This window comes from Cryptomeria japonica, chromosome 5 (assembly GCF_030272615.1).
Source record: "Cryptomeria japonica chromosome 5, Sugi_1.0, whole genome shotgun sequence".
NCBI classification, from domain to species: domain Eukaryota; kingdom Viridiplantae; phylum Streptophyta; class Pinopsida; order Cupressales; family Cupressaceae; genus Cryptomeria; species Cryptomeria japonica.
The window spans coordinates 831,827,174-831,852,417 of NC_081409.1; the positions used below are offsets into that span (position 1 = coordinate 831,827,174).

A 25,244-nucleotide genomic window follows, 5' to 3' on the forward strand; every position below is an offset into this window, starting at 1 on the left:
CAAGGAACATATAAAGAAGCTGTGTGCACTCATCATCGACTTGCATAGGCAGAGATCTGCTCTTCAGAAGTTGGATCAGATTGGAGAGGTTGTCCCATAGACTATTCTTGGCCTTGTGGACGTTAAAATTCGTTCTTTCTTCTCATCTCTCCCTCACACCCTATCCCTCTCTATAAATATCCCCATTTTTTTCCTCCCACTCCATTTGTATTTTTTTAACTCTACTTTTTTATAAACTATGTCAACGACAAGAACATGACACTTTACGTCCCTTGTTACTTACTTGTTTTTTGAAATATACATTTTATATCCGTCCATCCAAGGGGTTCATTTTCGGGCTTTGCTTAATTAAATCTACAGAACGGCGAGGGAAAATAGTAGAGCGAACTGTAATGCACTGTTAAGCCATGGCGGGGCAAGAAGCGCGCTGTTCAACATCATGTTTTCCTGCCGGCGATCAGACGTTTTGGACAGATGTTTCCCCGTTGATCGAAGCCGTTTGCAGAGGTGAGGTTAAAATTTGAAACCTTACAGGTTTTCCCGGGGTTTAATGTTTCGTATTTCTTTATATTTTCCCCTACGCTTATACTTTCGGCTGTTTATAATGTTATTAAGATGAGTTTTCTGTGAGGAATATCCAAACAATATTAATGACGTATATCTTATGCTACTTCTAGGGTTTAAGGGATTTTGTTTCAAATATTCCTTAAGGTTGTTTTCTTATCAATTTCGTTTTTCTTTTGCATTGGATTTTGGTTGAGGAAAATTGAAATGATAGGAAGACAAATGCTTTTTGTCCTCGTAGGGTTTTGTTTAGGGTTTATAGGGTTTTCTGTTCCTATATAATTTAAGTTTTTCTTTTATGATTTTATCAAATATACGTTCAATTTTTGAAGTAATTTTTAATATACATGATTTTACATCTCAGATCTCTATTTTAACTAATTGATTGGCAATCGTGAGAATTATGTTGAAGTACTGAGCCCTTGTAAATAGAAAATTCATGCTTTAACAGATTTTCAATGACTTGTTTTTGTAGTTTCCATTGAATCTTCAGCAAAATAACTCATCTAATTATCAATTTATGGAATAGAATGGCTCACAAAGCATTTACAGACAGAAAGTGTAGCTAGTATGAGCATACAACTAAATGTGATATGGTCTTTAAAATATATAACTGCAAGAGAATCATTAATGTAGTATTTGCTTTTTAAATTTTATAGACAAGTTGAAAACTTAAATACGTTAATTCCAGTGTTCTTGCTTTCTGGTAGTCCAACATGATTTATGATTTTGGGCTAGTGAGGCTCAGGGTTAAACGGCTAGCTTACACATATCCAGAACCTCTCAGCAGAGGATGCTTACAAATCACCAGACACGTGATTCAGATAACCTTAGGTATGCACCTAATGATAAGAATAATTGACCCACCTCTGGGATCGGTAAAATCCAAAACCTCTTATCTATTTGCCTGGAAGGAGGATTTTCACGTCCAATTGCCCACTGGATTGAACCTAATTCTAAATTCTGATTGAAAAGGATCAAACAGATTTATTCAGCACTGTCTGAATCAACTTGTGATATGAATTCGAGGAAAATTGAAATCACAAGTAGATCAATTTTGAAACTGGTTTAAGAAATACCGATCGTTACAAAAGGGTAGAGTCAATTCAATCTAAGGATTTAATCACCAAGACTGAAAGGACCTCAATATGAAAAATTGTGACATTTACATTGTACAATGTCTGATGCGGTCTCTTTCACAAAATATTAACAAGTTTTCATTTATTTGAATTAATTCTGATCCAGGTCAAGTCAGACAATGAAATGCCTGTATTAACTGTTATCTCTAAAATACAATCAAGTTTTTGCAAAGAGTTGCATCAACATAAACCCTATCTTTTGTTTACAAATGTAGGGGAATGTTGGGATTTTTCTTCCAAATAGGGAAATTGGAAAAAGTGTGCTGAGATCAAGATTGAGAAACCATAGTTGCATGGTTTTGAATTGATACACTCTATGTCATAGGGTTCCTCGTATTTAATCCATATAATTTCAAATTTGGCAAACTTTGAGAAACCTGAAAGAATCGTTGGAACTTGTACTGGAATTTATACATAAAGAAGGCTAAGGTTTTTTAATTTAATATATTTTAAAAGTGAATATTTTTAATGAAAATAGATAATGCAAAAAAAAAACTGAACTAGCCCTACAAAGTAATTTCTGTTGAGACATGGACCAGCTAGGACTCGAACCTAGGACCTTCCATATGCTGCTGGAGTGCTCTACCACTGAGCTACTGGCCCCTCTTGGACCAGTCCATTGTCAGTCCGGGTGTGGCTTATTTCCAACACCAACACCCCCCCTCAAGTGACACCTCTCGTGTGCTCGTGGCTCCTAGCCTGGACCTGGCTCTGATACCAAGTTGAGACATGGACCAGCTAGGATTCGAACCTAGGACCTTCCATACGCTGCTGGAGTGCTCTACCACTGAGCTACTGGCCCCTCTTGGACCAGTCCATTGTCAGTCCGGGTGTGACACATTAAACACACGGTGCAAAAGTAAAAATTGAAAATACGTTCCTACCTCTTATTTCTGACTCAACCAAAGCTCCAGTTGTGTTCATTGTAGGTGTAGACAAAAAATTTGTGGCATGGAGTGTAGAGACATTTTCATATCTCCGTGGGGCACTGCAGTATCTTGTGAGGCTGATAATTTTGTTAACTTATATTGATTTTTCAAGTGCGGTTGCACTGATATAGGCCATTTTGATTTATCTTTAATATCTTACATTGAATTTTTGATTATGAGCTTTTTGATTTTTTTCTGTTATTTGCATTGATTTTATTTATTTTCTGGAAGTTACGACTATTTTTTATATTTTAATATTCTATATATATTTGGTATGGCCATTCTGAGCTGTAGCAAACCTGAGTTAAAAATTTCAGCATTACCAAAAAGTAATTGAAGTTGACATTAACAAGGCTCCCTAATACTATAGATAATCTAGTGGATTTGATCTCTATGGTTCATTTTCTTTAAGTTTTTCAACATCCTCTGGCATTTTCTCTTACTAAGTGTTTACATCCAGGGTGTTTCCCTTCATATATAATGTGACTATTCCTACATCTGTTCTGTGCTTCCTTTGCAGGAAGTTTTGATTGGATCTTCTAATCATTTTCCGGAATGCTTTCTCTGTTATGTTGGTGTGTCCACTGATGAGGTCAAAGAAGACCTTTAATACCACTTTTTATGAACCATATCTGAAATTGCTTGTGTTCTGAAAAGCCAGTTACTCAAATCTGAAAATTTGGAACAGGAAATTCTGAAGTTGATTATAATATATATGGATCTAAAATTTATTGATCTAAAAATCTGAGTATTGGACTGAAATCCTATTGATGAGCTTCAGTACAGATGTTAGGATTCAAACCTATGTTGGAATCCAAGAACACTCAGAGGGGGGGGCTGAATCAATGTTCTGCCGGTAAGATAAATTTTAACCTTATTAACAAAGTGTTTCAGTAACCGGTAACCATAAAAGAATATAACAACAAGTATAAATAATGCCACCACAAGAACACCATAACACAAAGATTTATACGTTGAAAACTTCAAAGAGGAAAAACCACGGTGGGATTGGTGGCCCACGATATCTATCCACTGGCTAAATGAATAAATATTACAATAGGGGCCTGCACATGCAAGAAGGCCAACAGCCTAGAGCACATTGCTCATCACAAAAGGAGTCTCACTGACTACGAACACCAAATACTGGTTTACAAACAAAATTCTGAACTCAGAGAATGCATCTGATATGCTAGATGAGTTCCGGTTCAAGCACTGACTGTACTGGTTTCCACTGTGTCCTCCTTTACCTTTAACTTGCTCTGCATCCCAAACCTTTAAACCAATAACCAAGACCGACTACAGAATATTATATTTGCATACAGTCAATCAATATTGTTCACACAATATTACATCACTATATCTCGCATCATATGTATATCTCTCAATCTCATATCCAAAATATCCTATCTGGACTGACTTAAATACCCTTCCCAAACATAAACATAAATGCCTTATGTCGGCTTACAATGATATTACAATTTATTTACATGTCGGCCTAGACAAAAATAAATACATTAAACTTCATGACCGATGTTGCTGATTGCTACTATGTAGACCTGCTGGATCAATTTCCCATGTCGGCCTCATATACTGGTTCCTAGTTTGCCGGTTTCTCTGAATGCTGGTTGCCGAATCATGAATACCGGTTAAGTGTCCAACCCAAAATGATATGTGTTGCCATCAATGACAACACAACTAAACCACATGAGTGTTAATTGCCAACAATCTCCCCCTTTGGCATTGATGGCAACACTCATGTAAAAAATGAATCGCTGAAGTGCTGTCCCGGTTCCTCTAAAAACTGATGACCAAAACTGACCTTGCTCCCCCTGAACAATACATTACTTCTTATGTCCCTTTACATTTTTCACAACAACAACTCCCCCTTTGACATCAATGACAAAGGCGGGGCAAAAGAATGAAATCAAAACGTGTTTACCGGATCTAGATATACTTGAATATATCCGGGTAAGCATCCTTCAAAAATTCTAAGTAAGTATCCCAACCAGTTTTCAAAGTTCCCAAATTAGATACAAACCCATTAAGAATGCATGCCTGTAGTTCTTCTTTTGTTAGATCCGCCGGTGTGGGTTTATTCATCAATTCTAGACTTTCCCGCTTATGAAGTAATAAAGTGTTCAACTGAGGACTTACCAATCCTCTCAATTCCCTAGCTTGCCGGATTAATCTGTCCATATCTTTCTCCAAGGCTGATATCTCAGATTCTGTAACCAAAATTTGACCATCAATGGCACTGGTCAATGATTGAGTACCATCAAAATTGTTAGCCAGATGTTCAACCGGACCTTTGCCGCTTTTGTTTTCACCTCCAAGTCAGCTGTAAGTTGCCGGTGTTAGTACAAGACCTATATATACAACTGCATTGATTAAGAGCCTTATCAATCTTTGTAAGTTGCTTTGTCATCTTGACCTTGTCTGATATGATCATATTGTCACAGGTGACTTTCCTAGCTGCATTGTATCTCTCTATCAATTGCCGGTTTGATATTTGTTGAAGAGTTTGAAACTCTTTTGCAATATGTTCAGTCAAACTCTTAAGCTTACTAGAGGGGCTAGCTACTGGACTAGTGTATCCTGGAACTATCTGTTGCAAAATCAGAATGGCCTGCTCAATGGCTTGCTTGTCTTTTGATTCTTCCTTCCTTAACTTCTGAGCTGCAACAAACATTAATTCAAAACTGCTCAGTTGCTCAATGTTCTTCTGCCCAAAATCAACTTGACCGGATGAGCCAAGTGCCAACAATGAATGACTAGACTTCTCCAAGATTTGAAACAAGCTTTTAGACCGCTACCAAGGGTAATGCAAGATTTGTCATTAATTTGCCTCCCCCTAAGGCTAATGCCTTAGTTACCAGATGAGTTTGATGCCGGTGCAGGAACATTCTGCTCTGTCGGTTGAGTAACCGGGTTGATTGTCTTTGCCGGTTGATCTTCAGATTTCCTAATCCATTTCCTCTCATGCTCCTTCCGGATATCATCAACTTTCTGTTTTCCTTTTTCATCATTTCCTACCAGATTGTGTTAGTTTTATGTAACTAGGTTGTAAAAGAAATAGGAGATGGGTTCTAATTGCCACAAGGCAACATTAGAACCCATCCCAAAAAGGGTCGGGCCCTTTCCCTTTGTAATCTCACCTTTTAGGTTGCGTGGAGTGTAACCAACAAATAGGGTTGGACCCTCTACCTTTTCAAACGTGTGGTGTATTATCTCAGCGCCCTAGAATAGGGCTGCACTAAATGGAACGTGGAGTTGAGATATAGGGCCGACCCTATCCCTATCTTGCACATGTAACGTGGAAAAGACAAAAGTCTTCAGCGCCAAAAGTGCCTTATTGGGCCGACCCAATAAGGCACCTATCCTCATATATAACAAGCCACAAAGAATGTATTCTATACACAATGAATACACACGAATTACCTCTGCTGTGCGAAAATCAGAATAAGTGCGAAATCTTCAGTTGTGAAGCGAAGTACTTTTCAGTCATCTATTCAACCATTAATGCGAAGTCCTTCTTCAAGTCAAGCGAATTTAACACTCCAGCTGTGTGTGAACTCATCCAAAGCAAGGTGCAGATCTAGGGCGAACTTGGTGTGCTCTTACAGTGCTGATTAGTGCAACTTGTACTACTGAATGTGCAGAAACAAAAGTACAGATCCGAACCTCAAAGTTGTGCAAGTTCAGTGTGCTGGAGTGCAAGGAAAAGGTTGCAGATTGGTGTTCACAGTTGCTGACCTAGAGGCTGTCATAACAGAAATCTAAACTAAGATAAGTCTGTTCTTATCTATCATCACTTGTTGTTGATTATTCTACCCTAGCTGGGAACTTTGTAACTTTGCTACTTTAACCTAATCTAATCAGATCTGAGGATCTATTATTGCTGGGTTTTTCCTTCAAGAGGGAGGTTTTCCCAGGGTATCCTGTGTTATGTGTTGTTCTCTGATTTCTGCAACTATATCTAATAGTAATCATAAATCTGTTCTCTAAAAGTTAACAGATTGTTCTTGCTTTTGCAGAATTTAGCGATATGTCCTATTTTGTTGCATGCATAGCAAGTGACATTATTTTTCTGAATTGCCTTACTGTATCCTTGATCATTCCTTGACCTGCATTGATTACCCATATGTCCAAACTTTCCACATGCATGACATCTCACATTCGCTCTACAATCTTCTGTCCTACCATATTTCTTACAATTTGAACACTGATCGAGAATTGCATTATTATCCTGATTTGCTCTATAATTAGTGTTCTGCCGGTAAGATAAATTTTAACCTTATTAACAAAGTGTTTTCGTAACCGGTAACCATAAAAGAATATAACAACAAGTATAAATAATGCCACCACAAGAACATACACCATAACACAGAGATTTATACATTGAAAACCTCAAAGAGGAAAAACCACGGTGGGATTGGCGACCCACAATATCTATCCACTGGCCAAATAAATAAATATTACAATAGGGGCCTGCACATGCAGGAAGGCCAACAACCTAGAGCACACTGCTCATCACAAAAGGAGCCTCACTAACTACAAACACCAAATATTGGTTTACAAACAAAATTTTGAACTCAGAGAATGCATCTGCTATGCTGGATGAGTTCCGGTTCAAGCACTGACTGTAGTGGTTTCCACCGTGTCCTCCTTTACCGGTAACTTGCTCTGCATCCCAAACCTTTAAACCAATAACCAAGATCGACTACAGAATATTATATTCGCATACAGTCGATCAATATTGTTAGCACAATATCACATCACTATATCTCGCATCATATGTATATCTCTCAATCTCATATCCAAAATATCCTAACCGGACTGACTTAAATAACCTTGCCAAACATAAACATAAATGCCTTATGTCGGCTTACAATGATATTACAATTTATTTACATGTTGGCCTAGACAAAAATAAATACATTAAACTTCATGACCGATGCTGCTGATTGCTACCGTGTAGACCTGCCGGATCAATCTCCTATGTCTGCCTTATATACCGGTTCCTAGTTTGTTGGTTTCCCCAAATGCCGGTTGCTGAATCATGAATACCGGTGAGTACCGGTTAAGTGTCCAATCCAAAATGATATGTGTTGCCATCAATGACAACACAACTAAACCGGATGAGTGTCAATTGCCAACAACCTGCAAGTCTATTATTGCAGCGTGATACTAACACCTAAAATATATAAGTATTTGACTTGTGAAATCTAAATTGGAAATAGGAATACTCTGACATGTTAGATTATTTTATCTAGACTAAATTCTAAAATTTTGAGAGGAGAATCTATAGCACTAAAACAGCAAATTAAATAAATGCTTAGATTCTCAAAATTTTATCGTTAAAATTATTATTTTTAATTTAAATCTGCAATGTGAGTATCAGATTTTGACTAAAACAATCATTTTATAAGCAGATTGAAAAGAAGCATTAAATCACAAATAAACCATGGTGAAAGATAGAAAAACTAAGTTTTCTTTCCTAAACTGTGCTCTCTTTCTAAATGCGAGTGATAAATTAGATCAAAGGAAAGACATGAAAAGATGCATAGATTCTAATCCAATCACAGAAAAGTTGGGACTAGCAAAATAATATAAAACATTGATTTGGAAACTCACACTGGGAAACAAGAATGAGCAATTTTTGACAAAGATTAGAAAATTGGAAAGTAGGGGTTACATATGAACTTGTGGACGGCCATGGACAGTTGTAGTTTTGACAAATTCTGAGAATGCTAAGATAAATCTCTTGGTAAACTTGCACATCAAACGAAGTTAGGACAAGTGTGCTAGCAGCAGTGTAGGCAAATGCATTGGTTCTGTAGGGGCTTTTGTTTTGTGACTTGACTGAGAATCTGCTCAAGTTTTCAGATCTGACAGGTGTTGTGTGAGAGATGTCAGATTCATTAATTCTAGATGTTTGTAGTGCAGAAAAATGGAAGAAAACTGATAAATATGATGGGAAAACCTAGAGTAAATCAATGAAGGAAAACACATACAAGTGGGAGAAAGAAAATTAGAAAATTGAAACCCTAGGTTGGATAAAAAATTGAAAGAGAAGCAAAAAATGAGTCTGTGGATATGTTAGAAATTTCCCTGGTGAATTTGAAGGTTGCAGGACATTTTAGCAAGAACAAATGTTTTAATAAAAGGATTTGGGTGTTGTTTATGTTAGATTAAGTAATCAGATTTGCAATCGCTTAACATGTAGGTGCAGAAGTAGATAATGTACAGTAACAGAAATGAAGCACATAAATAGAGATGCACACAACACAAGACTACCCTGGGAAAACCTCCCCCATGGAGGAAAAACCCAGCAACAACAGATCTTCAGATCTGATTAGACAAACAATCAGAAAATGTCTTTACAAATTAGCTTCAACTCTTGAAGCTAAATGAACAGCAGAACATGTATCAAACTAGGGCATCAACCTGATATACAGAGAAGCATAATTAACTTATCTGTAATATGCTTGTGTAGAGATAATTCTCTGATCAAGGAGACCATTTGCAGATCAAGTAGACCATTCGCTGATCAAGTAGACTATTCGCAGATCAAGTACATGATTCGTTGCCGAGAATTTGGTTTGTTGTCCTTTGAAGATAGTTCGCTGTCTTAAGGAGATAAGTAGCTGCTCCCGGAGATAACTCACTGACTGAAGTTTGCTTTGCTCAAGAGAAGTTTGCTGAATGCTGATTATACAATTCGCTGCTCTTGCTAAAGGTAGTTATTTTTTGCTTCATTAGTTTCCTTCCAAAATGAATCTGTATTTATACAAGGTAGAGGGAATGCATATAGGGTCGGCCCAATACATTTTGGCGCCTAAACTCACTTTAATTCACACGCCACATAATGAGGATGGGTCCACACGTTAGCCCACACGTTTGGTAAATAGGTCCATGCGTTTTGAACATTGTATGTTAGGAATATAAGGGAAGTAGGGCCCAGCCCTATAATGATCCGAACAACATTGGAATAGGGCCCAGCCCTATTTGTTTTACATATTAGATTGAGATAGGGCCCAACCCTATTTAATCCTAATGGATTGGAATGTTGCCTTTGGCAATTCGAATCCACTTTAAATATTTTCCAAACTAGTTACAAAACAACAGTTTATTGAAATAGGGCAAATGTGCCAGTATGGATCTCCTAAAACTTTTAGGGTTTGTTTGTCATTAGGTCCTGTTTGTTTCTCATAACTGCTTGGCAGTCCAAAATGTCAAGAAACTTTCATAAAACACATGCAAGTCAAAGAAGATGCTCACTTAGTTAGCTCCCTTGTGGTTAATTCAAACTTAGATCCATATGATAATGATAATAGCATAATATCGGTAACAATAATCTGAAATATACTTGCAAATTGCAAGTATATGCGTCTACCGAGAGAAAATGAGAAGGGAAACCCAAATTGCGATGGAATGTGCCTACCAAGAGAAAATAACAAGGGAAACTAGGGCTTGGTGGAAGAAGGAAATGGAATGCAACAAAAAGGATATGGATTTTGAAAATTAATGAAATGAGAAGGAGAAAATAAGGGATTAAGAAAAAGTAGTGTTCATTGGGAAACAATTTGGGAAATTGGAAGAAGAAAGGCTGAGAAAGGAAGAAAGACAGAGATAGGACTCGACAATAGTATTCGAATCTTCAAAATGCTACAAAATGACATCCAAAAACTCCATTATGATGCTCCAACAATTTCTCAATGCTCCAAAGTTCCAACAAAGTAACAACATTCAAGAGGAAATTTTAATGGTGGATGTGAAAACAGAAAATGAGAGGAAAAGGCTTTGAGTAGGAACAACTTCAAATGAGGTTAATTGGCCTAGGGCTACCTCACATTAAATTTTTGGAGTTAAAGAAGGGTAGGGTAAACTTGTCCTTACTAGGGTAGGAAACCATTTGCTCCATATTTTGAGGAAGATAAGATTGGATGAAGATGAAGAGGGGATGAAAATAAGATCATTGGAGGTGGTTTCGGCTCATTTAAAGTTCTGACATACGAGTTATAGAAGAAATGGTGAAAGTATAAGCTAGGAGGATAAGAGAGCATTTAATTTTTCGAGCAATCATGTTGGAAATGGGAACATGGATAGCTTAAGAGTGAAAGAACACATAAGAGGGGGAAAAATGGGTGGAAAGGAGAAATGACACATGGAAAAGGAAATAGATGACATTGGTATAAGAAATAAGGTTTAGAAAAGGGTCAAGTTACATGTAAAGTGAAAAACTAATAAGGGGAGGAGGGAAAAGAGAGGGATAAAAAAGAGTAGAGGGGTCAAAAATGACAAACTAGGGAGAAATTTAAAATGAGTGCAAAAAGTGGTAAAAGGAATTGCAAGGTATGCAATTTTTTATCATACTCTGGTTATTCATGATTAAAACATACTTGGATTTTGTGTCGACATTCAAAGGAGAAAAGACAGTAGATGTGATTTGCAATTAATTGCGACTTTTTTGTAATTTCTGCTGCTATTTTCCTGACTGCAGCTTTGTACAGAACAATTGTCACTCTTTTTGTCAAGTTTACTTTTGAACAGATAATTCTATTTATTTAGTGAGTAAATTTTCTAAAATTAGATGTTGCTGAAAACATGAAAGAACATGGTTCAATAGAACAGAATGGTCCAACTGGATAACATATACTGAAAATAGAATCCCAATTTGAAGATTTTTTTGTAGAGTTTGACCCTTGGTAGTCAATGGGACATTCATCATTTTCATTTCATTTTTTCATGTTTCAAGTTCTTTCAATTGGAATACTATATTTATTTAGATGATTTGTGGAAACATTTTGTAGTCCAATCATTATTTACATGCATTTGGGTATGGCTTTAGTGACCGAGTGAAAAATGTGTGATTTCAAATTGATTTAATTTTTTATATTCTAAACTTTGGACTTAACTTTTTATTTGTCAGAGCTACAAGTCGGGGAGCTCATTCATGGGGAGAATTTTAGCCTCTTTGAGGCAATGTCTGCATTGGAGGTCTGTTAATAGCCTTTCCACTTGAGGATGCTTAAAATTTGTTTTCAATTTACATTTGTGCTTGCTTGAATTATTATCCTTTTACTCATTAAAACTAATATGGGATTATAAGGGTCTGGTTAATTCATATTTAATGCAGTGTGTGTTCTTTTGTGGCCCTTTTACAATTTTATTGAATCTGAAGTATGAATTTAAGCTTGCATTATTCTCATATTTATTGGTGAGAGGGATAGATTGGCATTTATTGTAATGTCCCATTCTAAAAATTCCTTATTTTTTCCTTAATAGATTTTATAGTGTCATAATAATACATGTATAATTAATTATAAATATAAATTTATCTTCAAACTTTTGATTTTGGTAATTATTAACCTTGAATTTAAAGCTTAATACAAATTTGAAATATTAAACTTATATTCTGCCGTAATCTTTCTTCCAATCTGCAACTTCCATACTTGTATAATTGTCTTGACATGTTTTCTAAATTTCTATCTAAAGTTAGGGGTTTTTGTCTGCAGCTTGCTGAATTGTTCACAAGGAAAATCATAAATATTTTTTGATCAATTGATGCCCTCCTTTCCTTGTTTGGACTCCCTTAAATATATTATCTCTTCAACAGTTATAACTCTTCAAAATATCCTGTAGCAAATCCTAAATTTTGGAATTTTTTTCTTCAAATTGCTTAAAAAAATCTTCCAGTATGCTCTTGCATTGTGTGCTTGCTGTTGTTTGTGTTGAGGAGGGGTGAAATAGGGGTTTCATAGGCTCAAATCGCGTTTTTCCTGCGTACCTGCCATGTCGAGCCTGCATGTCACTATTGCAAAGGCTGCATGCTAGTTTTTACAATGGACTTGTTGGGTTTTGGCAAGCACTCACTGAAATCTACATCGAGTTTTTGTTGCAGGCTTGTCTCCTTGGCTCAGTGAGTAAACCTCAGTGTTCCACAGAAACGCGTTTCCCCCTCCCCAGGCCCAAGTCCCCCTGTCTTCGAAACTCGTCCCTGCAACTTTTTCCCTTTGTCCCCCCGTCCTTGAAGCCCATCCCCACGTCCCCCCGTCTCCCCATCCCCAATGGTCGTGGAACACTTTGAAACCTTGAAGAACTCGTGATTCAGAAAAACCCGTGAGTACTCAACAACTAGGTGAGTACTCGCTGGGTTTATAAACTATGGCAAAAATATTAGTTATTTTCCAACCATCAATGCCATTGTTACATGTAAGGCATGCCAATGTTGTGCCAGTAGGTGTAGATGCAATGATGTATTTAAACAAGTAAAGCAGTTGGTTGAGTTTTCCTATTGGCATTTTTTACTAGGTCCCTTTTTCATTCAATGAACATTGCACTAAAGCATATCAGCAAAATTGACTGGTCAAAAAGTTGGTGACAAAAGCTGGAGAATTGCACACGTTGCCGTGATTTTGGAAACTAATATGGACTGTGGAATCATCATATTTCTGATTAAAATCCTTCATGGGAGGGAAGCTTATCATAAATGCAAAGGTTTCGTTGTTCTCATCCTGATGATAGTTACTGAAGTATGATCTGCAACATTGATTTTCAAAATATTTTCACAGTTCAATCCAGAAAAATTATCACAAAATATTTTGGAATTTTTTTTTTTAAATTTTGAACATGGCAACAAATGCAACGCGTATACTTGTGATTATACTGATACAGTCAGACACGGCACCCATGGTTTTATTGTTTTACACAGCCGCAACCCATGATCCACTCTGCAGCCTTAGACCTGTGATCTTACCTGTCAACCAGGCAAAAGTGTCAGCATGCCAGTTCACTAGTAAACTTTATTCAACACTTAAACACCCCTGGAACACCCTAGCAGAAAAACATTGACAAAAAACAAACCCATAAACGTGAAAAAATTGTCATGAAACCCACTTTTTAATGCCGGATGAGCTTTTTGCCTAAATTACAAGTTTTTGACTATTAAACCTCTGAGTTTGGTGCTCAATTCAAAAGTAGTGATTTTTGAAGATTACTTGGGGCCAAATAATATGGCAAGGTACTCCTGCACTTTTAGGCTTGCGAGTACTTTGCAGACTTTTGCAACTATGGTAAAATTAAATATTACATATCAAAGTTTTAATATACAGATATTTAAATACAGGATATAAACCAGAGAGTTATGTACAAGAGGATGTGAACAGTTGCTAGTTGATCATTTGAGGGGCCTTCTCTAGAATGTAGCTCTTCATGTAATCATATAGTTAATAAGTTCATAATATTACTTTCAACTGAGGTGCTAAGTTTTATTTTGTAATTGTGAAAGAGACAGGAGCAGTTTGAAAGTTTGATGGCACTTCTAGTTCTTGTGTGAAATTGCTGTTCTGTGTTTTAAAAATTTGTTTACACAAGGTTGGAGATATTATTGCAGCTTTGTTTATATTAGAATAATTAATTCTTTTAGTCAGTTACCTTTTTAGTGGTTCTATTAATGATCATTTTGTTAGTCATTTAGCTTTTTAGTTCGTCATCTTAGTTGTTGACTTATTTAGCTTTTTAGTTTGTTTAATCAACTATTGCTTCCTTTATAAGAATGCATAGTTTGCTTTTTAGTTTTTAGCTTTTTAGCTTTATTTAGTGTTTTAAGCTATTTTAAACTTTAGTTTAATGGTTCGTTCTTTTTTAGAACACCGTCTTGTAATTCCTTTATATACGGTTGTATATTCATAATTCAATATCATTCGATTATTGATTCAATTATTTTTCAGTTTCTACACTAGGCTTGCAATGGTACCAAAGAGAAATGAATTCACTAAGAAGTTTATCTCATAGATGGAGTTGTCCCGCCACTGTATTGTATTAGTATGGATTGGTTCTGTTTAATAAAGTTTTAAAGACATAGTCGATCAGCATGGGCTATTAAGCAAATCTTTATGGCTAATGAATAATTAGAAAATCTGTAATAGGATGGTCAGTGGAATAATTTTTAATTTATTACATTCTTGGCATTTTTGCATAACTTTGGAAAGGTGTAATCATCTCAATTGGCATGCATTTTTCTTGTCATTTATGTTCTTAATGCAATTCTCTATGTTATTGCAAACTGCTAATTATGGTTATCACACTTGCAAGGGAATGCTGAGTGTTTCTTTAACACAGCTGAACATTGAATTTAACAATATAATTCAACTATTTGTTTCATTCCTCAGATTATGGATCCTAAAATGGATGCTGGAATCACTACGTGTGGTTTCCATTCTCTTGAGGAAGCTATTGAGAGCAATGCAGCTCCAATCAGCTTGAGCATCTTAGAGACCATTGATGTTATGGACCATCTTCTTGCATGCGAGGTACTATTAATTAATTGTTGTTTCTCATAACAAACAAAAAGCTAAGACTATGGAATAACGTCTTTTAATTAATTTTTCAGGCAACATGGCACAAAGGACATTCATTGGCTCAGACGGTGTTTTCCTGCCTTTACCTTCTAGATGTGGAGAGGACATCTCCAAATCCTCTTTTGCATTCATATTGTCGAACAGTGCGCGCAACTTGTGAGCTGATTCGTTCTGCTGTTTCTGATTCTCGCACCCATGAAGTAATTTTGTCCACTTTTTCTGAACATTCTGTTATTCTTGTCTTTTGTTGATTTTATTTCTGTGTAATTACTGAAAAGTAAATAAATGTTAATCAGTTCAGATAGATTGTACTATAGGTCAATCAAGTTCATGCTTGGGGTGCCCTCTGGACAGGATCTAGGGCCTCCATGACATTGAAAATGTTTTCCTATCAGTCTCTTAATTCTCGTTCAGAAGTCAATGCTGGTTATTCTGGGCTTTCTATACTGTGTGTCTGTTGACACATTTTATTTTAGAGGGCCTTTATAATCGAACTTTCCTTTTCCTGTGGAAATAGAACATACAAAATTTCGAAGCAACTTGGAATACATACCTTACCTTTCTTTTTTTTGGGCACTGATGCACACATTTGGATAGCCCATTGATGCTCATACCCACTGACCCTTTGATTGACAAAAATAAGCTTTGCAGTTAAATGCACTTTTTTTGTAGATTCCTTCATGTATATGTTTATGAAATTCAGTTTTCTATACTTCCCATATTGTTTAATGAATTTAAACTCCATGCTTTTATTCTTGATTACACAGGAGGAAGATTTCTTCACTATGGCATTTGGCCTGGTGTTAAAGAAAGAAGGTGACGAGAAGTGCCTGTCTATGTTGAATGCGGTGGAAGAGACACTATCTCGACAACTGCGTGCTTGTAAAAATTCTGTGGCAAAGAAGAAGTTGACAGAAGGTATTGGCTATGTATCATGTTTGTACACATCATTACACCTTTATGGGCTTCTTATATGCAACTTTAATTTCCAGTAAGTTTTTCAACTGTTGCCTAATTTTAGCGCACTACACAAAGTTGTATAAACATCTATCTGTGCCCTATACTGAGTGCATTTAAGGGCAAGATAGTGATAACAAATGCAATATGCAGTGGATAATACTTGAGAATTTACTGTATATTATCAATTTCATGTGTTCCAGTAGCATAAGAAACTCCTGTTAATGTGCTTCAATTTTTTTTGCAAGAGAATGAACAATTATATCACTTTTATTGTAATAATATTGTGGGTTTTGTGTAATATGTGGACATGTTTATTTTTTTTTACAGATTTTGAACCATTACAATCAGATCCTGAACTTGAAGAAGGATATTGCAAAGCAGTTTTATGTCGTTTACGTTTTCGAAAGGTTCCATAGATGTTCTCACCCTCTGCTTCTCTCTGGTTTTTATTTCATGACTTTAATTTGTTATAGCAGAAAAAGCTGCATTGACTCTTTGATTGATACAGTACACAAAAAGATAAATTAAAAGGGGTAGGTAGGATGCACTTGATTACGAGACATTAAGTTTCAGAGATTATGTTTATTCACTCAGTACTTACAGATAGCAAGGATCAGAAAAAGCTGCATTGACTTTTGATATATTCAATATAAGACAAGTTAATAGAGGCAGGATGCAATTGATTACAAGACATGAAAATCTCAGAGTTTATGTTTATTCAGTACCGTAACTCACAGATAGCAAGGATCAGAAGAAGCTGCATTAACTTTTTGATTTTTTTTTATACAAGACAAGGTAATAAAGATAGTATACACTCAAGAATTTAAGATTTCAGAGGTTATGCTTGGTTTTTGTGTGTGGCACCCCAAGTCTCAGAACTTAGGCAGTGATGAAGTACATTTCTGTTTATGATATGCCAAGCCTGTAAAAAGAAGATAAAGTGGTTAAGGAACATTCAAAATGCAAAAACTATTAAAATTTTCAGAAAAATAAAAAAATATAAGATTTATAGATGCTAAATCAAAAAATAATAATAATTTATTAACAATTAAGAAATATTCAGAATTCATTTATTTTGAAATATGCTATATGAAAAGCCTAGATAGGTTGGATACCCTTAGCATCTATGGTTCCTGCTGGAATATCTCCGTTCCAGAGTGTTAGAAATTATATGATAGGAAATGTCTTTAAGTTTTTTTTATTGATCATGCACTTCAATGTGTGGGACAGTTCTATGTGATCTATATTGTTAGAAATGATTGAAAATTCGTGAAGGCTATATGGAAGCTTGTAATGCCCTGAACAGGAATCCCTGAGGAAACAAGCCAAGAAACCTAGAATATATATATATTTTTTGAAACATTCCAAAAGAACTTAACGATTTCAACCCAGAAGGTAGGACACAACATGTTGCACTCTCATGACAAGGTGCAGACAAGTGTTTTAAGGGACACAACAACACACGAGAACATCTACACAAGACCAAACATTGCACAAGCAAGGCGACCACAACGAAAGAGTAACAACAAAAACATGAACCATGATGAAACAAATGAAGAGAGAGAGAGGGAAGATGACTCCTCGACAATTATAGACACATACCACGATCACATCCTCACAAAATAACACTAGGATGGGATGAAGGAATTGTCAACCTCCAATCCACATCCAAATAGGCTATCCAACCCAAAGCCCAAATGATCTCAACAACATGTAGGAGTCCACTAGCTCAATTGCAAGCATATGACATCGTATTGCAGCTTAACGAGGCACAAGCGAAATATTGAAGTTCCTAATTGCAAACCAATTACAGGGGAAGGCTCGTGACACCTTACAAATGATCAAGAAGGGGTTTCAAATCTCACAAGACTTTATGTCTTCATCAGATGATCTCGACCATCACCTCGGTTCTAGCTGCGACGATCGGCCTCCTACGGATAAGGGCATGCATATTGATACAATTGACACCACAACTTACATTGGATATACGAATGTATGCCCTTAGAGGTTCACTAGACATTTTAGGACCTAGTAAACAACTTACATAAACAATTTTTGCCCATTTAAGGCCCCAAAAACCCAACCGACAAACAACTCAGGACACAAGTGCCCCAAGTGACTAGGATGACCACCTGGGACACTAGCGTGGCGTGCTCCTGTCCTCTAGGCTCTCTAGTGTCTAGTTTGGTTGTTGGTGTCCTTGATGGATTAGCACCTTGCTGTCGTTTGTCGAACATGCATTTATCTTGACTAGTGAGTGAAATGAAGGCATGGGTTGTGTTGTGACGTTTTCACACATCGCCCCATTGCAATTGGGGATCCCCACTTTTTCGCTTTTTAGGTTAGTTGTCTTAGCTTAGTTGTTGGTAGTTGTCAAGTCTTTGCTATTAGCCTTTTATTTGTAGTTGCTCCGTTGCTGATCAAGTCTCTCTCTTTAGGATGAAGCGAGGTACAACACTTCCTTTGCTCTCCAAAGCGTCTGACTTGCCTCTCCCAGTACTACTAGTGGATGCCCAAGCCTGATATCTTCCTTCCCACCTCCTATCAACATCTTCCTAGCATTTCATCCCTACACCCTTCTTTACATCTTCCCCCATTACCTACTTTTATTCCAATCCTTGTACCTCCCAACTTTCAGTTACCATACCTTTCTATCCTCCATCTACCTTTCACCTCCATCTCCTCACCTTTCATTTACTTCCTACCTTTCACTCCCATCACCTTCCATTTCCTAACCCCCCTTCCCTAAACCTCTCCTTCCATTCACCCTACCTTCCTCTAACCTTTATCCCCATATCCTACCTTTCTTCTACCTCTTATACCCTCCATTCCCTACATTTTCTAACCTATATCTCACACCCCTTAACCTACACATCCACTACTCACACTCCCTTACCACCCTACCCCATACCCCTATCCTATCCTAACACACTTTCCATTCCCTACATTTTCTAACCTAGCCCACATCCCCTTACCCTTTCACTACCCCTTGTACCTCCCTCTCCACTTTACTCTCCTTCCATATCCTAACTCCCTTCATTACCCCTTATACCTCCCACATCCTAAATCTACCTTATCCCACGGTATGTCCTACCCTTCCCTACATCCCCCACATGCATATCCCTTATATCTCCCTTTCCCCAACATCCTCTATCTACCTTATCCCACGGTATGTCCTACCCTTCCCTACATCCCCCACATCCATATCCCTTATATCTACCTTTCCCCAACATCCTCTACTTCCTTTCCTCACGTGGCACCTTTCCTTAACACTCTTCACTTTCAACCCACAACATCTCTTCATCCCTCCTTGCCATTTCATTGCTTGGGCCCCACCAAAAGGGAGAGCATCCACCTCACTATTACCTTTGACCTCTAATTATGGCACATGCCTAAGCCCCTTAAATCCATGATGAAATATAATGCAAGGTGTGGCTTTAAGGAATAAGGAAGCTGGCTTTTGAAGTAAAGGACATGTCACATAAATAAAACACTGGAGATTTAAATTCAAATAAGGGAAAATCAGACATAAAAAAGGGTCTTATCAACCATTGAAGTCAGTATTGCAGGCGGAAACAAAGACAAATTTCTGCTTTTCAGATCATAAAAAGAGAGAGCAGAAAGTAGAGATAAAGATTTGAGCAAGCATTAAGGTTGGAATTCAAGCAATACCAACGAATTTGATCAGCCACCAAGAGCAATATCAGCCATATCAAATTCAAGTAAACAGCATCGAGGAGATAGATGGCAGCCCTAAATCTAGGAGGATTCAAAAGGTGAAGGCAACCAAAATTTGATTAATCAGATCATTGCATGGAAATGGAGCTCTCAGGACTGATTTAGCAATGAAGATTCTTGTTCACACAAAGATAAAAAAGTTTTTCACCAAAAGACTTTGTGCAAATGAACACAAAAGTACTAATCAGTCTTGGTGAGAAGGGCAATCAACATTTGATCAAGAGCACCTACATTTACAAATGAAGAGTAAAACACCGATTTGCTTAGTGTCACCAAAAGGATCATGGTTTGATCAAACATATCAACTCATACAAATGAGGCTTTGAAGGCTGATTTGCCTAGAAGCTGCAAAAGGATCAAAAGGTGATCAAAATCTGATCAACCCAACCTGCTGGTACAAATGAAGCCTGAAAACCTGATTTGCCTTGGTGTAATATAACAATCAAAATCTGATCAAACATGTGTGTTGATGCAAATGAGAGTTAAAATGCTGCTAGCATGCAGCGTTACGAATGAAAGTGAAAATACCACCCATGTTGAGAGTGTGCAATTAAAGAACAAAATCACCAATTGGCAATGTGAGAAAATTGATGCTAGAGAAGATAAGTGATATGTTTGTCAATTTCTCTCTTGTGCAAACAAAGCTTAAGAGTCCGATTTGTCTTAGTAGGTGAAGGCATGTAAAATTCCATTTTCCAAATCACCTTATGCAAATGGAGCTCCAATGCCCAATTTGGAAGTAAGGATTTTGTCCATGCGAAGATAAGAATGTCTTTTCACCAAATGACCTTGTGCGAACGAAGTCTTTAAAGCCACCAACATCAGATTTGAATTTGACAAATTGAAGAACTACGAACGAGCATAAGAATGCCGATCTACCTTGATGAAGCAAAGTGATCAACACTTGATCGCACAAGTCAACTTAGTACAAATGAAGGTGAAATGGCCGATTTAATAACAAGATTTTGTTCATGCAAAAATGAAAAATGCTTTTCACCAAATGCCCTTGGTACAAATGAAGTCTCAAATGCCGCCACATCAAGTTTGACTTGGGCAAAATGAATTGCAAATTTTCTTGGTACAAATGAAGCCTCAAAAGCCCCCCAATTCAAGTTAGTACAAATGAAGCCTCAAAAGCCGCCCAAGTTCAAGTTAGTGCAAATGAAACCCACTTGCCGCCACATCAAATGTAATGATTAATACCAAATGATAGTACAAATGAAATTCAAAATGCTGAAGTGCAAAGGAGAGAATATCGATCAAGTTTGCCAATGCAATTGCAAGTACAAATGAGGGTCTAAAACTGATCAAGGCTTGAAGTACAAATGAAGAGTCGAAGACCAATTTAAATAATAAGTGCTTTGAAGGTGCAAATGCCGCTCAAGATCTTGAAGTACGAATGGAGGATAAAAGACTGATTAGATTAATAAAGGCAAAGTCATAATACAATTGAAATGAGAAATCCCGAAATGCAAAGGAGAGTGTGAATGCCGCCCAAATCATGGTACAAAAGACATGAAAAATGCTGACTAGGCTATGCAAATAAGGGATTCCAAAGCCGACCCCCTAAATCAAGCAAGTAACAACATCAAGTCGGCTGTCATGAGAAAAGTGCCCAGCCAATAGCAAAATAAATTTTTTATTTGCAATGATGCAAGTTGGCCTATATAAGGGAAAAGACACCTTTCATCAAGCGCCAATATAAGGAGGGTATTTCTAATTCATTTAGTCGTCATTCAAAACAAGCCAGTGAACAAGTTCTGATCTGCAATTCAAGAAGGCCAAGTTCATTTCAAGGCACAGATTTTGGCAACGAATTTTGATTTGCACAGCATCAGGCAGTGAACTTGACAACCATTTTGATCATTGCATTTGATCAAAATACCCTTAAGAGGGCGATTTTGATTAAGAGAAAATTTTAGGATCAAGTTGAAGTCAGATAAGGGGGCATCATTCTGTTAAAATTCACATAGCGTTAGACCAGAAATATCCTGAAAATCAGAAATGCAAGCTTAATTCACAACTCAGACTTAAGATAGTCATTTCTAGGATTAGTAATAAGTGAGCAAGGGTTTTTATATATGCATTCTTTAGAAGTTTTCAAGTATTGCTCCTCATTTGTAGTTATTCTTTAAGGAGTTGTCCTTGTTCTTGCAAGATTGATACAAAGTAAAGAAGTCAAGACTCCAAAGTATAAAGGAAAGACCATTCAATCATACCAAGGCAAATCAGCATTGTGAAGAGTTCATCACATTCAAGGGTTCATCAAATATCAAGGATCAACATCAAAAGTTAAGATGGAGGCGAACAACATCAGCATGAAGGACTTAGGTTCATCAACAAGACAACATCAAGATCAAGGTTCACACTAAAAGGAAGTGATGAGAAATCAAGGATTCCACAATATGAAGTCAAGAACGACACCAAGGAATGACAAGATTAAGATCATGAATAAGGGAAGATCAACCATCATCATCACAATGAGCAAATTGAATAATGTTGAGTATCAAGAGATATTGCTCAACACTCCTTCACAATGACGTGTCAAGTTTACAAATGCAAGTTGAGGTGTCGTCCTAGTCATCATTCTACCAATCAGAGGAGTTCCACGTCAGTATGTCCAGATGCAATGCACTTGACTCATCTTATGGAGACACAAACTTTGAGATATTTACCCCCATTTTCTATTGGTTCACATTTAATATTGAACCTAAATGTAATTTTCTCATTGGTTAGAGGGAGTTGTTTTAACAAACCCTAATTAGGGCTTTCATCTTGTAATCTTGGCCATTGTCTGTGAATCAATCTGAGCCATTCAATGTAAAGAGCTATCTATAAAAGGCTCAATTTTCTCATTTTTAAAGGGTTAACAAGAACAGAACAAGAGTAGAGTAATAGATAATAGTTCATAGATAACAATCAATAGTTAGCAATTAGAGTAGAGGTTAGATTAGGAGAAGGTAAATATTGTTGCTAAGACTTTGTTGTAAAGAGCATATGATTTCATTGAAGCTATGGTGAATTTAATGTGTTATTTCAACAAGTTGCATGATCTCTACTTCTCAATTCATTTTCATGATTGTTATAATAATGAAAGAACTTTGTGCATGATCAATAGTGAAATTCATATATACATACTGCTAGCAATTTGCTGATTGTAAGTTTGCATTGTGTGGTCAATTGGAATCTTTAAATAAGCTTAACTTCAATTACTATTCACACTTTGATATGCATTGCCTTGATGGTATCCTTGTACTTACCTTAGAAGATAGCTAAGCTTTGTGGAGTTGTTTCTTTGTATGTCAAAGCAAGGCTTAGTTGAGTTTCACCAAAGATTGTCCATTGTTCCTATATTCTTAGGATTAGAATAGACTCCTTGAACCTTATGTCTTTTGCCATTTTATTTTCCAAGCAAGTAGTTAGAATCTAAGATCCAGCAACATCCAAACATTCAAGCATTCAAGTATCAACGTAAGTCCCCTTGGATTACCAACAATCACACGACCAATTGAGCTATCCACATGTCATGACTTGACTATAGAAACCTTGGAGTCGTCTTGGTTGATCATATCATTAGCATTTAGGAAGATTTTGATCAAGTATCAATGTAAGTCCCCTTGGATTACCAACAATCACACGACCAATTGAGCTATCCACATGTCATGACTTGACTATAGAAACCTTGGAGTCGTCTTGGTTGATCATATCATTTAGCATCCAGGAAGATTCTGATTAAGAGAGGATAGAATACCTTTGGTACTTTATTTCTGTTAGAGGTGCATAAAAAACACATCAACAGTTTGGTCACTTGGACATCCCAAATACTTTGGACTATACTAAAGGTGCGTATGGTGCTTTAGGAACATGAAAACACTAGAAAGGGTCGGGGAAGAAGGAAGAAGAATTACTTTCCAGACACTGGACGCCACCAGTGCACAAAAGGGAGAGGATGGGGAGGTTTGTAATGACCTCACAACATCCTATAATCCTACCCTAAGAAAGAACATGCACCAATGCATCATACCAACACATGACCGCATCTACAAGACTTAAGAGGATGTCCTAAATGGCCCCAAATGGACTCATAATGACACAATACAACTCAAAATGACAGTAGAAGCTAGGTAGACATAACAAGGGGTCTCCAAGATGATTCTAAACCACACTAGGTTCATTTTAAACCCAAAAGAAGATTCCTACATTCATTTTAACCATCCATAAGAATCTTAATCAATTACAAAGCAATCGTGCTCAACTCCAACATTGGGACACGCAAGTCAATCCGTCTACACTATCATCGTTCAATATCATTTATGATCAGATCCTTCTTTATAGACAAGTCAAATATACTTGATTACAATTACAAAGCATAGGAATCAATTGTTCTTGAGTTATACATTTGCATGAATTGAAATGACAAGATACAAGAATTACAATCATGATAAGGAACCACTGAGCATGCTACTTGACCACATGAACCAAACGGTCCACTCCCTTCGTGCTAGGAGATAATCACAAAGTCCACAAACACTCACACACACAAGACACTTCGGGAGAGAAGCAACACTTATCCAAACATGTAGAATATAAAGTATGACATTACACAAAATCCAAACACAAGGGTATCACAATATCATAGGCTAAACATACATTGCAATCATATAATCATGAATCATCCGTACATCAACACCAATAGGGAAGGCTGAAAAATAAATTGAATGAGTGATTCAATAATCGGATAATGTATTCAACAATATACAAGTGTATATATAGAGATTACAAGATGATGTTCTAAATTAAGAACAAGTCGTTTAAAGTGAACTACCAAAAAGCTAAACGCTAAATAAAGCTTAAAAACAGAAAACCTCACCCGGCAAAATAGAAAACATTACGTGGTAAAACAACACTCCCTGATTTTTGAGGAAAAATCAAGCAAAACCCTCCCATGATTTTTTTGGCGAAAAATCAGAAAACCCATGTAAGCTTTGCAGATGATAGATAATAATTTTAAGGAAAAAATTCTAAACCCTGCGAACAATTTTTGAGGAAAAAAATGTGAAAACCCTGGGACCTGTAGGATGAGGTCTGGCCTAAATCAATCTGATCAAGGCAACGATATTCAGATATCGTGAACATGCACTGTTTCCAGGTGTTGTGACAGTTGTTGAGCTTTTGTGTCTGTTTTCCAACATGATGCTGGTCAAAGATGCCATCACGAAAATGGAAGTTGAACTAGGTCAATCTGATTCAAAAATCAGAATAGAAGCAGCTGCACAAAAAATCTGAAACCCTGGAGGAGAATTCTGGCACGAATTCCAAGGCGCAAATTTCGAGGTTTGGAAGAAACCCAAAAATTAAAAAATTTCTGCAAACTTAAAATAGCATAAACGGTGCCCAGAAAACACCAAAATTCTCGACGTCCACAGAATTAGCAGAAATTGCGGACTGTTTTTAAATTCCAAGGCAAATTTGCTAGCACAAAATTTGAGGCACAGAAAACGAGGCACCCCAAAAAATTTGAGACCAACCCAGAAAAGCTCTCGAAAAACCCA

At 36.8% G+C, this 25,244-nt stretch overlaps 1 protein-coding gene across 3 annotated transcripts in view; it reads left to right on the forward strand.

The window, feature by feature from the left end:
- The first annotated feature begins 253 nt into the window (after window positions 1-253).
- The window catches only part of LOC131075505 (uncharacterized), a 71,721-nt gene continuing 46,730 nt past the window's right edge, over window positions 254-25,244 (forward strand). The window contains exons 1-7 of one of the 3 annotated variants that reach the window (XM_058012349.2): window positions 254-507; window positions 9,129-9,371; window positions 11,565-11,632; window positions 14,806-14,946; window positions 15,027-15,194; window positions 15,762-15,912; window positions 16,282-16,361. In XM_058012349.2, the coding sequence (XP_057868332.2) occupies window positions 9,338-9,371; window positions 11,565-11,632; window positions 14,806-14,946; window positions 15,027-15,194; window positions 15,762-15,912; window positions 16,282-16,361 (642 nt within the window). In that variant the 5' untranslated portion in view covers window positions 254-507; window positions 9,129-9,337. The remainder of the gene's footprint in view (window positions 508-9,128; window positions 9,372-11,564; window positions 11,633-14,805; window positions 14,947-15,026; window positions 15,195-15,761; window positions 15,913-16,281; window positions 16,362-25,244) is intronic. The other 2 variants (XM_058012348.2, XM_058012350.2) reach the window with 2 other exon arrangements.